This window comes from Sus scrofa, chromosome X, assembly GCF_054392235.1.
Source record: "Sus scrofa isolate SSC_HxYL_T2T_F1_AM1 chromosome X, Sscrofa_HxYL_maternal_Yorkshire_Landrace_v2.0, whole genome shotgun sequence".
NCBI classification, from domain to species: Eukaryota; Metazoa; Chordata; class Mammalia; order Artiodactyla; family Suidae; genus Sus; species Sus scrofa.
The window spans coordinates 47,633,834-47,648,917 of record NC_139401.1 but is presented as its reverse complement, the minus strand read 5'-3'; the positions used below and the strand labels follow the sequence as shown (position 1 = coordinate 47,648,917).

The 15,084-nt window shown below is 46.2% G+C and overlaps 1 protein-coding gene across 2 annotated transcripts in view; it reads left to right on the top strand.

Annotated features, from left to right (window-relative positions):
- DGKK (diacylglycerol kinase kappa) overlaps window positions 1–12,396 on the top strand; it is a 167,712-nt gene extending 155,316 nt beyond the window's left edge. For both annotated transcript variants that reach the window (XM_013990902.3, XM_085007928.1), the window contains exons 19-28: window positions 1,017–1,113; window positions 1,389–1,496; window positions 2,151–2,264; window positions 2,885–3,019; window positions 4,323–4,483; window positions 5,263–5,404; window positions 6,588–6,674; window positions 10,368–10,478; window positions 10,998–11,121; window positions 12,116–12,396. In XM_013990902.3, coding sequence (XP_013846356.2) covers window positions 1,017–1,113; window positions 1,389–1,496; window positions 2,151–2,264; window positions 2,885–3,019; window positions 4,323–4,483; window positions 5,263–5,404; window positions 6,588–6,674; window positions 10,368–10,478; window positions 10,998–11,121; window positions 12,116–12,195 — 1,159 coding nt within the window. In that variant the 3' untranslated portion in view covers window positions 12,196–12,396. The remainder of the gene's footprint in view (window positions 1–1,016; window positions 1,114–1,388; window positions 1,497–2,150; window positions 2,265–2,884; window positions 3,020–4,322; window positions 4,484–5,262; window positions 5,405–6,587; window positions 6,675–10,367; window positions 10,479–10,997; window positions 11,122–12,115) is intronic.
- Window positions 12,397–15,084: the final 2,688 nt, after the last annotated feature.

Below are 15,084 nucleotides of genomic sequence, written 5' to 3'. Positions count from 1 at the left end.
GTGCTAGCCTTCTTACATTTCAAAACTCATGTCCTGTGGTGGCTCATTTCTGTGGCTCTACTTTAAAAGCTCATAGTTGAGAGGGATGGACTTGGAATTTGGGGTTAAAAGATGCAAACTACTACATTTAGAATGGATAAGCAACAAGGTCCTGCTGTGTAGTACAGGGAACTATATCCAACCTCCTGGAACAGACCATGATGGAAAATAATATAAAAAATAATGTATATAAATGTATGGCTGAGTCACTTTGCTGTACAGCAGAAATTGGCACAACATGATAAATCAACTAGACTTTTAAAAAATTACAAAAAAATTAAAAGCTCACAGTTAACTATCTAGCCTTTCTAGTGATTTTAAGTATTTTAGCCTATTTTTATCAGACTGCACAGTAAGCAGGACCTTGTCCTTCCCACCTCCACCACAAGTCTCCTGACATCTTTGTCTGTCCCATATTCTCTCCACTGGTGGCTCCTCCTCCTCTACAATCTGCCCAGTAAGCTTAGCTCTTTTCTATAGCATTGAATTTTGTCTGACATATAGGTCATGGAAAATCCCTCTGCCATGCCAGAAAAGTTATGCTTCAAAGAAATTACAGTCTAAGAGTCACATGTTTCAAATGAAATGGATTCCAAGCAGCTGAAATCTTGAGCTCCTAGAGTGGCACTTGCCAGGGTTGCTGGTGTGTACCAGCCAGTTATGCTCACAGCTTTTTATGAGTCTTACTTTCTATGTATAGCCTGTCTCTTCCAAGCCTAAACCAATATCAGCAGCAAGTAAAAGTGACAAATCAATGGGATGCTGAGGCCTCAGGGAGACCCAGGAACCCATTGTAGCTGGTGTTTTTATGAGAATACCAGTTACAATATCCTACATTCCCTCTTGCGTCCAGTTACCATTGAACATGATTCCTCCCTATAAGACCCTTGATGTCTCCTCTTACTTTTCTTCATCCATGTATCTTTATACTACTTGCCCACTGACTACTTTTCTCTACCCTTATCTCCTCCCTGTAGCAGCCGCCTTAAGAACAAGATGTGGTATGGCCTTCTGGGAAGCAAGGAACTCTTTCAGCGCTCTTACAGGAAACTGGAAGAACGAGTGCACCTGGAGGTGAGTGGAAAAGAGAGCGATCCTTCCTGGGCATGAAGAAAGGAAATATCATGACCTTGGGAATCAACTTTCCTCTATATCCTTGGTTCTTCCCAAGCTTTAACTCTGATCCTCACACCCAGTTCATGGGAGGAAGGCATAAAGATAGATTTCCATTTTATGGAGAAGATAATGATAGTATAAAGAGAGGACAGAGCCCTGCCCCCATCTCTGTAAATGTCTCTTCACTTTGGTATCTAAAGCACCAGCCAATAAGGGTTACTCTTTTCTTTCAGTGTGATGGAGAAGCCATCTCCTTGCCAAACCTGCAAGGCATTGTAGTGCTCAACATTACCAGCTATGCCGGAGGCGTCAACTTTTGGGGAAGCAGCACAGCAACAACAGTGAGTATGGAACAGGGAACAGAGAGGGAGACAGGCTTGACCCCTCTAAAGTCTATTAGAAAAGAGAACTGAACTGATTAGAGCATAGAAGAAGAGGAGGTGGGCTGGGAACCTTTATTAGCAGAAACTATATGATCAGGTTTTTAAAAAAAGGCAATTACCACCCCAGAGCACAAGAATCAATCCCGAAACTCAGGATCAGATCAATTCTTAGATGTTACCTGGGCCTTGGATCTTCTTTCCTCAGGCCTAACAGATCCTTGAAAGGTTTCCTAGACCATGCTCTTTTCTCTAAGGAGGTCTGTCAATAAAATCTCCTGGGACATTGGCTGTGACTCCTTTCCTCTGAGCTCACCCAAGAAGGAAGGCCATATGAGACCAGTGGGACTGGCCTTGGGGATCTACGATGTTAGGTTGGACAGAGAGGGAACCAGTTGAGAGCTGTGATCTCAAAAGGGGCTGAGTTTTGATCTCAGTGCCTTTTTCCCAAATTGGCTTCCTAACTTCATCCTTCCCCTCTGAATATGTAGTATTTTCTCTGCTCTTCGTGAGCTAGAAAAATTCTCACCAGGAGCTTTCAAAGCATACCTGTTTGCAATAGACAAGGTGTGGTTTCTCAAGAGTGAGATATGTGACCCAGTTCTTCCTCCTCAGGAATATGAGGCTCCTGCGATAGATGATGGGAAGCTGGAGGTAGTGGCAATCTTTGGTTCCGTACAGATGGCAATGTCCCGTATCATCAACCTGCATCATCATCGCATTGCCCAGGTAGGCACAGGCCAGGTGGGCACCAGATAAGGTTTGAGCTCTGTGACTACAACCCAGGATGTGGGCTAGCCCCAAGAATTGACCAGATATAAGAATGGCAGGGTGGGAGTTCCTGTAGTGGCTCAGCAGTAATGAACCCAACTATTATCCATGAGGACGCGGGTTCGATCCCTGGCCTCGCTCAGTGGGTTAAGGATCTGGCATTGCTGTGCACTGTGATATTGGTAGCAGATGCTGCTCGGATCCCGCATTGCTGTGGCTGTGGGCTATGGGCTGGGATGTAGGCTGGCAGCTGCAGCTCCAATTCGATCCCTACCCTGAAAACTTCCATAGGCTACAGCCTTAAAAAGACAAAAAAATAATAATAATGGCAGGGTGGAGGAGAGCAGATAATCTGGTGGGCAACAAGGTGTTGGCCGAGGTTAGAAACAGAGATGGTAGGGACCAAAGGAGCAAAAAGCCCACAGGAAACATGGGTTTCCTCCCTGGGATAACCTAATTCACATTTTTGCCAGTCCTTTACAGATATTCATTTTGACCATGACTGTGAGGCCATCAGAGTAGTCTATACATTGCCTCATTCTTTCTCCCCCATTCTCCCTCCTCCTCTTCTCTGGCAGTGCCGCGAGGTGATGATAACCATTGATGGCGAAGAAGGTATCCCAGTGCAGGTGGACGGGGAGGCCTGGGTTCAGAGGCCAGGCCTTATCAAGATTAGATACAAGAATGCTGCCCAGATGCTAACAAGAGATCGGGTGAGAAGGGAAAGGCTTGACTTGGGTTCCTCTACCATCTTATCTGTATCTATCACCTGAGTACTAAATACTTCCAGTCAAGCAAAAGTCCTCAAAGGGAGGTCTGCATGACATTTATATCAGAGGCACCTTGGATGCCTTTTAGAAATGAACATTCCCAGGCCCCACACTGACCCACTGAATCCAAGTGGGGATGGGCAGTTCCTGGGAACTTGCGTTTGCAGACACGTGCCCCCAGACATGCTGATATATAGAGTCACTTGCAAGCTACTGTCCAAGAAAGTGAGACAAGACACCCTCTCCTGTGGTTTTTGACAGAGTTGTCCTCCTCCCTCCACTGCACCGAGAGCTAAAGGCCTCAGGTGGTTATGGAGAAATCTGCTCCCTTAATAAGAGATGTTTCATTGACTATGGGCTTTAGGTTCCTCTAGGGTATCTTAAAAATATTCCATTCCCAAATGTCACCCACCTCAGCTAAACCTTTAACCTAAAGCCAGCAAGGAGCCATTATCAATCAGATGCTCGGTGCTTGGAGGCTTCCTTCCACTCTAGCCTGTGCACAGTCCATAGAAATAGCAATAGGGAAGGGATGGGATGGCTGGTTTATAAACTACCTACATTGTGTCGGGCACATTACATGTATTCTTCCAAGTAGGTCCTCTCAACAATCCTATGAGGTAGATATACTTATTCCCATTTTACGGGTGAGGAAAATGAGGACCAGAGGGGTTAGATCCTTTACTAAAGGTCACACAACTAGTACAGGACAGAAGCATGATTCCAAAATTAAACTAAATATGTCTCTCCTGGGGTTGTGGGATGGAAATCCTATAAAATTGGATTATGATGATCATTGTACAACTGAAAAAAATTAAACTAAATATGTCTCTAAATATGGCTCTAATGATGTGTCTAAATATGGATCTAAAATCCATGAGAACATATTGCCTAGATTTGGCAAAGAGGGGAGCATGAAAGCTACTCCACTGTTTTAACTGATCATAATGCCTTCATATGGGAGCTTCTGGAAGGCAGACATCTGTCTGATTCAAGTTTGTTGTCCCAAGACTTAGCATGATAACAGCAACAACACAGCAATAGCAAAAACTACAAGTGCTTAGGATGAAAGAGGCATTGAATAAAATGTTGGACAGATGTATTGGTGTGGAGATGGGTGTATGGAGGAATGGATGGGGCCCTCTTTCACCTTTTCCCACTGTACCCACAAATTGCGGTCTCAGATCTGTCACGTGCCCTCTTGGCTACGGCAGTCATTAAGATCTGCCACTGTCTTCATCTCCAGGACTTGGAGAACTCAATGAAAATGTGGGAGTGCAAGCACTCTGAAATCCAAGCTGCCTCTCAACCCCAGCTGGACTCCCAGGAATCTCAAGATAGCCTCTCTGATGAGGAGTATGCCCAGATGCAGCGCTTAGTTCAGCTTGCAGAAAACCTCATCAGCAGGTAAGTGGACTGACCCAGATACGGATGGGGAAATCCCAAGAAGGGATAGGGAGAAGAAGCCAATTTGTGTCTGTTGGCTACTGGAGAGCCTGGCCTCAGAAAGGTGGAGATGGACAGGGACCCTGAAAATCCAGATAGAGAATAGTCTTTGTGGTCACCACTAACCCAGCTTGGACCTCTCCCATTAGGCCCAGAGATGAATTGTGATCTCCTCCTGCTGCCCCAGACCCAACAGGATTAAAAATGTTCATCCTAGGAGTTCCCACTGTGGCACAGCAGATTAGGGATCCATGTTGTCTCTGCAGTGGCACAGGTTCTACCCCTGGCCCAGCGCAGTGAGTTAAGGATCCAGTGTGGCCGCAACTGTGGCATAGGTTGGAGCTTCAACTCAGATTCGATCTCTGGCCCAGAAGTTTCCATGTGCCACAGGTGTGGCCAAAAAAAAAAATGTTTATCCTTTCCCTCAAATGTCCAGAAGGCCTTAGAGTTCCTGGAGACAGCTGCCCTCCTCTATTCTAGCCTCCCTCTCTCCCAAAGCACCCAGGATCGAATTGAAGTGAGATAAGGATAGACAAAAGTGGATACCTAGAGAAGAGCAGAAACATTTTCTGGCACAGGTGGCTCCCTAGAGGAGAGTAGAAATAACAGGAGAAAATAAAGAATCCAATTTGGGGACCGAGGGCTTTCATTTTTACCCTTAATCCCAACCTTCCCCAGCACCTCAGACCAGAAGTCCTTCAGAACACTAGGCTCAATTATCTGTCCTTACTTTATTACAGACTTACTGACCTAAGCAAGGTCCACCAGCATGTGCCTGTCCTCATGGATTCTGTGAATGCCAGTGCTAACATCTTAAACAACATATTTTACAGCCAAGACAGCACCAATGAGGCAGGTGCAGCTTCCTGCACTCCCATTGAGGTAAGGGAGGGAGGGGCAGATGAGGGAAAGAAGTCAAACCAAATAGGAAAGGGAATAGAAGGGAAGGGAGGGGAGCCAGAGGTTGGATAGAGAAACTGGGCAAATGATACGGCAGGAAAATGATGGATAGAGTTAGACAGGGAGGCAGGTATTCCTTGACCTGTTACAGGTCCAGAGTGGGTACTGGGAGAATCCCCCAGCAGATGTCATCAGCCTGAGAGCTATCTACAACACTGGCTCTAGGAGCAATAGCCTGTGAATGGAGAGGAGCTTGGCTTTGGCCCTTCCTCATCCCAGGTAGATCCCTGTATAACCTGTCAAGGTGACACTTGTCATTGAAACCTCAGCTCTAGGCTGCCTTGGTTTCCCTCCTGAGGGAAAGGTCCAGATGCGGATACTTGCTATTTAAATGAGCCATCTCATGACTTTACCCACTGGCAGAAGATTGAAGTGATGCTTTTAAAAAGTAAGCAATGAGATCCTGCTGTATAGCACTGGGAACTATATCTAGTCACTTATGATGGAGCCCAATGGAGGATAATGTGAGAAAAAAGAATGTATATACGTATGTGTGATGAGGTCACTTTGCTGTATGGTAGAAAATTGACAGACCACTGTAAACCAGCTATAATGGAAAAAATTTAAAAATTTAAAAAGTAAAAGTAACTTTAGTGCTAGGCAAACAATACCAAAGGGCCACATACAGGGTCAGGGCCTCCTAAAACGTAGGTTACCTATTTATCTGGGGCCAGATCTGGGTTGGAGGAGGACTGGAGCTCAAGGCCCGGAGTTTCAAGAGGAGAGATGGTTAGGCCTAACTCCACCTACCATGGGAAAGGTGGCTTTGGCCTAGTGGCCATAGGTGGCCTCTGTGGTTTGCATAGTTCTTATTTCCCTGTACCCCCAGCACTCAGCAATGATGCCAAATGCCAGGTTGTACTGTGCCGCTACATAGAACACACCAAGACAGTTGCATTGGTAGTTCGCAGCTGGCATCAGTTCTGACTGGTCGGCATCCATGCTGTACTACTAGTTGTGCTATATTGCGAATATTACTTTTTCACCTACAGCCACGTCCTGCTAGCCTGCTCACCTCCGCAGAGAAGCCAGCTGCATGCTTACTAACCAACAACTCCTGTCTTGGCTCTCTCCCTTCCTTTTTTCCCCTCTCTTCTCCTCTCAGACGCTAACCAGAAATGACGCAGTCGATGTTACACTTAGTCTTAAAGGGCTCTACGATGACACCAAAGCTTTCTTGGATGAAAACTTGGTGAGTGGAGGGGGTGGGAACGAGGGATGGCAAAGTGTCCCATCTGAAGGTGGTCACGGGCTGTGCTGGGTTCCAGGGCATTGGGAGACATGTAGGAGCATTTTGGCCAGATGCTTACCTGGCAGTCCATGCTGTGTCATCCTCACCCAGAATTGTCATTGGTTGTGTCACGTCCTAGGTTATGCTAATCCATAGGGACTACCATTATCATTGAAGAAAAGTCTCTCCTTCTCCTTTGACAAATGTCTCCTGGGTCCAGACCAGGCCAAACAAAAGCAGGGTGTTGTCATCATACCTCATACAGTTTCAGAAGAAAAGGGTGAGCTTTTTTGAGCAGTTCTCCATCTCCCAAGTTTCCACATACATCTCTTGCCATGTTGGCAGACAGACAGTATGGAAGAGTGGGGAAGGTCAGGGGGGCTCCGGGTTTGAATCCCAAATCTGTCACTTACCAACTATATTCGTTTCCTAAGGCTGCTGTCACAAAATGCTAACATCTGGGTAACTTCAAACAACTTAAATTTCTTGTCTCACAATTCTGCAGACTAGAAGCCTGAAATCAAGGTGTCAGTAGGGCCACGTTCCTCTGGAAACCTGTAGGGAAATCCTTCCTTGCCTCCTCCTAGCTTCTGGTGACTTGCGGGCAATCTTTGATGTGTTCCTTGGCTTGTAGACGCATTACTCCAGTCCTCCGTATTCACACACTGCTCTCCTTGTGTCTTTCCTGTCTTGATATGGCCAGCTCCTTAAAGGATACCAGTCATACTGCATCAGGGCCTGCCCTACTCCAGGGTCCAGACCAGGCCAATGGTCTCATCTGAGTAACTGATTACATCTGCAGTGACCCTATTTTCAAATAATTGTGGTACTGAGGGTACTGACCCTATTTCAAGACACCTTTTTGGAGGGGACACAAATGAATCCACAACGCTAGCAACTACACCTCTCTGGGTCTCAGTTTCCCTACCTACAAAATAAGGACAGTAATCTCTACCTCGCCAGGTCATTGTGACGATTAAACTACTGCATGTTAAGGGCCTCACTCTGCCTAGCAGCCTGAATGGTGGTAGATTGTATTAGTGTTAGGGAAAATGGACTGAGGCTCAGTTTTTGAGCCACAGGAAGAGTTGCTATCTCTCATATTGCAAAGCCCATCGGCTCACCTGGTGAGTGTGCTCTAATGAGTCAACTGATCGTGACCACCCCACTTTGAGATTCGCCACTAAGGCCCCAAGGAAGGTGCTGTTCTTGCCTCTCGTCTAATTAAGGCTTATTTGAAGAGGGGCCTCTGAGTTGATTTTGTAAGAAGTGCATCCACTTCCCCTTTTCCATTTGCACATCTAATTGGCACACTGCACAGGTGGCAGAGTGGCTAAAGCAATCAGGCCAGGCTGTCCCAGCATCTGAGCCCCAGGTTAGAGTCTTTCAAGCCTTTGGTGGCTGTGACAGAAGTACCTTCTATATATAGGCAGAGCTCTGTGGCCTCGCCAATTTGGCCAGCAGGAAATATGGGAGCTTGGCCTCTCATTGCCACTCAGGCTTTCTTAAGGCTCATGGGATCATGAAAATTGGTTTGTACCAGCCAATAGCCCCAAATGAACACATAGCACACTTAATATAGAACCCAGTAAGGATCCCCTGACGCACACGTGCACGCACACACACATCTAAATGAGACCTGGGTGCACATGGCAGCTAAGAATGACCATGTGTCCCCAGAAAGGCCATATCATAGAGGTGTCCTGGACATAAGGCTTATTTCATCTGAATGTTGTTGTTCTTCCCCTTAAAGGAGGAAGACAGTAGGGAGCTCAGTGTTGGGAGTGGGATGCAGCCTTCTGATGAAGAAACTACCATCCAGTACCTCCCGCTTCCCTTATTTGGCAAACTGGCTTAGTGATATATTATAACAGGAACCAAGAAGTGAACAACAAAGGCCTCTGAGTTAGTTTGCACACTTATCTCAGAGAAGAGTCCTGGACAAAGTCTCCAGTGGAGCCAGAAGGACAAGAGAATAGAGCATGAGACTCAGGCCCACCCACATACTATTTCTCAGAGCCTAAGTCTTTAGCTGCCAAATAGGAAGTCATTAGAAAGCCATTTTATCCCTTTCCTGTTATCATTAGGAATCATTCTCTAAGGCCCTCAATTCTTCTTTCTTCTCTGTGTCTTTGGGTTTGACTACCAAATCCCTTTTGAGCTCCGCTGGTTGGTGTGCCCCTAAGGACTCCCTGCCCCTTTCCCCCTTCTCTTGAATAGATGGCCATTTCTACCTGACACCACTGTTCCCCATCCCACCACCATGGGCACACACATGTTCTATGCATCTGAGCTACTCTGTACTATCCTAAATCATTACTTGTAAGGCAAAAGCAAGAGATTACTTCTCCTGCGTGACTCGTTCCCCTCTCATATCCCATCCTGATTGATCATAACCTCTGATCCCATCCCCTGCTCATTCCACCTGCTGCCCATTTGTGACAGTTGGCAAGGTTCCACTTACGGCTGGCCCATGCACAGGGAGGAGGCACAAAAGTACCAGACTGAAAGTAGGGTGCGTGCCAGGGGGGAGAGAAGAAGCCAAGTTAGGTGGGCTGGAAAGCATGTCAGGAATGAGAATAGCAGCACACATCTGTTCTTCCAGCTTTCTGTTCAGTGGAACATGAACTGTCTCATCTATGCTATTGGTCTAGAACTTGGTTCTTCTGAGTTGGAGATAGAATTAGTACTGAATTCTTCCTTTTGATTTTTGCTATAACAATGTTGCCTGCATAATACATATTTTTAATTACAAAAAAAACTATCAAGGGAAATGGCCCCAGAAAAATATATTTTAACACTCCATGGACCATATAGGGTTCATCCTTCGGGTCTGGGGGTAACCAGGAAATGATTAAACTTTGTTTCCTGAACCCATGGGACAAGCCATCTAGAACTATTTCTCAATTACTCAAAGTGAATAGCAAGGGGATAAAAGCACAGCCTTCAGAGGCAGACCCCCTTTGCAAGTAAGGGAAAATTTGAGCCAATCTCTCTCTCTTTCCTTTAACTTACAGTAACTGTGTCATAAAGATGCCCACCCCCAGTATCCAGCCAGCACACACTGCCTTCCTGGGACAGTGTGATATAGAGGGTAGGGTATAGAGTTAAATAGATCTGGGTTTCTGTCTAGCCATATGATCTTGAGCTTCTTTGAGTCTGTCTTCTCGCCTATAAAATGACAACAGTAATACTTTGTAAGGTATTCTAAAGCTATTGAAAAGATGGAATGAAATCACGTATGCACAGTGCCTGACAAATAGTATATGTTCAGGAATTGGTAGCTATTACTGGTGGTGGGGGGCACTTAGATGTCTCCAGGGACTTGAGGGTCAAGGGTAGGACCCTTATCCTGGACCCTAAGTTGTAGGGGTACAACTCAGTGTTAAGTTGTACAAACTTAATGCTTGCCAAACTATGAGCATTCCCAGTGCCAAGGAAAGTATCACTATCTAGTTGTCTCCTGGGTGTCCCTATTGACAAGGTAAAGAGCTGGCTATACTTTCCAGTGACCCCGTTGGCCAAAGGAGATATAGGTTGGCACCCTGTGGTCTCACAGCCACTAGCAGGGACTAGGAGTTGGGGAGACAGCAAGAGTCTTTGAAGGCAGGGTGGTCGGCCTTGGATACTCACTCTTTTTCCTGTCTTCACCAGCTGAGAAATGCCGAATATGAGGCCACACTGCAAACTTCCCTGGATGCCATGAGTAAGGAGTTCGAAAAGCTATCCAAGATTGACTGGATGAATTCCATCCTCATTCCGGAGGTATGTGACCTGTGGACTGGGAAATAAAGGGGGAGGGAGTTCCCAATGTCGCTTAGTGGACTCAGAACCTGATATAGTCTCTGTGAGGATGCGGGTTTGATCCCTGGCCTTGCTCAGTGGGTTAAGGATCCAGCATTCCTACGAGCTGCAGTGTAGGTCACAGATGCAGCTCAGATCCAGTGTTGCTGTGGCTGTGATGTAGGCCGGCAGCTGCAGCTCCATTTTGACCCCTCACCCAGGAACTCCCATGTGCCCAGGTGTGGCCTTAAAAGGGCAGCAGGGCAGTGGGGGGGCAGGCATTTAGCAGAGCATCTGGCACTCTGTAGGATCTTGGTATAAAGATCAGATGCCTTCTGGGGCCTGGGACTAGTGATTAGGAGTAACTCCCACAGCAGGATAGATAACAGATCTGCCTGCTTCCACAGCTGTCCTTGTTCACCACCTTGCCAGGCCTCTAGGACTTGTTTCTGAATACTAGGCAGTTAACATTTCGACCTTCCTCTTGTTGTGGTTTGCCAGGAAAAATCTTCAGACACTGACAGTAGAAGCCTCAGATTGAAAGTTAAGTTCCCCAAATTGGGGAAGAAGAAGCCAGAAGAGGAAGACAGGCCTAAATCAGGCCAAGGCATCCAGGGTTTTATTGGTAAGTTTCCCTGACAGACACAGAGATCGTGAAGATGTCCCCCGAGCAGCCTGGGTACCTCCCAAGGGCCTGAAGCTCCCATTAGAAATGCACACGGGGATGGAGGTGATGGAGGAGGTGGCCAGCTGGGAGCCAACCTTAGGTGATCCCAAGTAGTCTCTTGGACAAGGTGTGTGTTAGAAAGTGATAGGGACACTGACAGGAAGAGAACCTTCGAGGCAACTTTGCTGTGTGGTCGTTGTGATAGAAACAGCCGAAGAGAAAAATGAGAACAGGTAGTTACCTTTCTGCTTGACCCATTCCTTTCCTTGGTTGATAAAGTATGGCAAAACAGTCCAACTTAGATCTCTCTCCCAGTCTAATACAGCTACAAGCTTTTGGTCCTGCTCCAAAAGGCAGCACTATTTGAGATGGGTTGGGATTGTCCGTGCTGGGGACCCTACAGGGTTCCATGACCTGTCTAAACATTCTTAAGCCTTATGTGTTATAGATCCCTGGAAATGCAAATTTTCTGTTTCATTATTTAAATTTTGGTTCCACCCCTTCTTCAGAAGCTTGAGAGAGAGAACAGTAGTGGACATGGCGGGGGCGGGGGCGGGGGACGGATGGAAGGCGACAGTTTTGTTTTTGAGGAACTGAGAGTTTGCACAGGTGCCAAGAGAGAATCTCCAGGACCAAACTATGTTTTCTCAGGTTTGGTCCAATGGGTCTGAGTCCCTAAGAATCTGCCAGGTGGGAGACCATGGTGCATGAGAGTCTTTCTGAAGACGCTGAAGCAGTTCCATGGATTATCAGCTTCTGAGAACTCATGCCATTGGTGTTTGGCTCGCATGGTGGCAGGTGGTTTCCTAAGATGGTTCAGAGATGGCATAATAGGAACAAACCAGTCTGTCTCCTAAAGGACTCTGTCTGCTCTCTTTAGGATCCATACATTTGGACATCTGGCAATGTGCTAACCTCAACACTATTTCTAACCTTGCTTTTTTCTCTAAAGGTAATTTGTGGCATCGCAGACATCGCAGAGATGAAGCAAAAGATGATGATCTTCCAACATCATCAGAATCTCAACTATAGTCCTTGAAGGCTAGATGGAAGGAGAACTCACAACATTTAGGATTCTGCTAAAAACTCTTAAAACCTCAATACAGGCAAGACTAAATTATTTCAGAACAAATATGAGCACCACCAAGAAAGATCCTCCAATTCTTTACACTAATATTTTTTCCTGGACTCAATCAGGTCTCCTTAGAGGTTAACATTTTCTCATTGGCCAAAGATTCTTGCTCTGAGTTGTCTTGTTCAGTTCTCCTTCTCTTTGCTCATCTTAAGCAACTACAATATTTAATTGAGATAAGCTTTTCGTGAATGGCCTGGGATCTACAAAGGATTCAAGGGAGTTCACCTTTTCAGGGATTTTGGAATGTTTTTCTCTGACAGAGAAACTATTGATGTTAGAGAATGAATGAAAGATATACTCTCAGGGAGATTAGGAGAGGGGTCAGGACAGCCAGGCTTAGTGGTGTTTCTCCCCCAATCCTTGCCAATTTGCAACTTTTGACTTCAGGAGGTCTTTTCTAGTTGGCTTATTAAGGTGAGAACTAGGTCCTGGGGGCTTGTCCACTTGCCTGTGACCATGTGAAATCTTTTCTTGTGACCACTCTCTCTCTGCAAACCCTTTATATTTTTCCATGTGCGCATGTACGTCTTTGCACACGTCCAGGTGGTGCTCTGGTGGCTGGGTGGGCCCATTGATTGGAACTCACCCCTATGGCAACCATACAAGCTCCCCTCCTACTGCCTTGATCCTAGCCTGCATGCCTCCATGGAGAGTTTGCCTGCATTCTTGCTGGATTTTTTAACTAAATGTTTTGCCGCTGTGCTGCAATATAGCTATGTATAGAGACATATAAAGATATGTATATATATATCTATATATATATAGATATCTCTATATATATATCTATATATTTTTAAGAACTGAAAATACAACTCGACCTCTAAGTGACCCTATAATTTATTGTGCTAACCCAGGAATCCCTCCCCACCCTGATCCCACCCCCTACCCCACCATTACCCCCACACACATAGGCCTCTACCAACTGCCCTAGTTCTTGGTGGAGCTTCAAATCTTTTGGTGCATTTTCAGCGTCTTAGAAGTGGCTGGGGTCTACCTATGGCCCAGCTGATTCTGACGCCCCCTTAAAATTCTGAGCCAGGCTACAGAAAAGGGAACAAAAACACCAATGCCCTAGAGAAGGGGGCTAAGCTGGCATGCTGCCTTTTTTGCTCTGTCCTGGACTCTACATCAGCAACTGCCCCAAACTGTGCTGTCCCCTTCCCCAATAAAGACTATATGGAGCAACCAGGCCTTGAGCTCTGTGACTTAGATGCCTGAGCTAGGGGCTGCCTGACCATCAAGTCGCAGCCTAGGCCCTTCCCCACAAGCTCCATCTTGGCCTGCGTCTTCTGGGTTAAGTCCCCCCAAATCACCTTTGAATCCCCTTTCTTGCTCCTTTCCCTTGAGTACAGGGGGACATCCAGAGTGACAAGAACATGGGCCTGGGAAGAGGGAGGCCAAAAGCTTCTGCTTCTCCCATGGTTCTTCCAAATTTCTCACAAAAATAAACCAGGCCAAAATTGCTCCAAACCCCAATTCACTTTTTTTTTTGAATGCCTGTGCCCAAGTCAGGCAAATCCAATTGAACTCCAGTATTTCTCCAGTGGTTCTCTCTAGTCTGCCTTCTGTCCCCACCCACCCTCAACTGATACCTTTGGGTAAGTGTCCCATCCCACTTAGCAAGAGCAAGCCAGAAAACTGGCCTCTCCCCACTTCTCAGACAAACTTAGCGTGCTCAATTACCTGATTCAGTCCAATGGCTGGTTCATTGAGGTGCAAAATCCAGACTCTAAGCACTGGTTCTCAACTCTGGAACTCCACCAGCCTAGCCCACTTCAACCAGCCACCTGTGTTCCACCTCTGCAGGGGTGAGGAGAAAAATACAAACAAGGGGATAGTCCCCAGACGTCTGATTGCTGTGCCAAACAAACAAAAAAAGTCCTAGCTCTACAACTAGAGAAGAAGGCTCATGGAAAAAAAAAAAAAAACATTGAGAGAAAAAAAATATTTAAAACTTATTTAAGCATCAGAATATGTTAACTTACTGTACGTATTTCAATGGGGAATGTGCTGTTGCTGTGTCTTTGGCTTTCTCTACATTACTCTTTCTTCCCAGGAAGAGCTATTAGATCAAATCAGTGAGGTCACCATGGCAGCCCAGCTTGGCTCCTCCGTGGCTACACACGTTAACAGCTGCGCACACGCTCCCTCACAGAGTTGGGAACCAAGTTGCATTTTTCTCAGAAGAGCCTTTTTTCAAAATGACAAATTTCCAAATGAGCAAATTTAAGGAAACAAAAGGAAGTCCTGGGAGAGGGTAGCTTTTTCTTGGCAATGCCTAAGCAGAGCTGTCTTGTAATTACTTTCATCACTGATGACAGTAAACTATACTCCATCTCTTGTGCTTGCTTTGCTGACTTGCTATACGTCTTTGTACGTTGTAATGCTATTGCTCTGTGGTACCATCGGGATTGCCCTTCACCTACTCTGTCCCCCCACCCTGAGTCAGAATAATAGTACATGAAACCACTGGGATTTGGGGGCTGGAGTCAACTCACAGAGCAGACCTACTAGGGGATAAGGCCCAGGAGCAAGTGTGGGCTTGCCAAATCACTTGGTTACTTCCTAACCTGCTTGGTTAGCAGTTGCTTCCCCATAAGGAAGACAGCGTTCACTGAGTGCCCGTTCTTGCGCGTACTAGCTTGGAAACAAAGCAGGAAGTGGTGATCTCTTTCTCAAGGGAGTTGGCTCAGCCTCTGGAAGCATGAGTTCCTTTCAGGACTTCATGGTGAACTACCTGCCGGAATACAATTTAATTATTCGGGTGGTGGGACCAGACGCACACT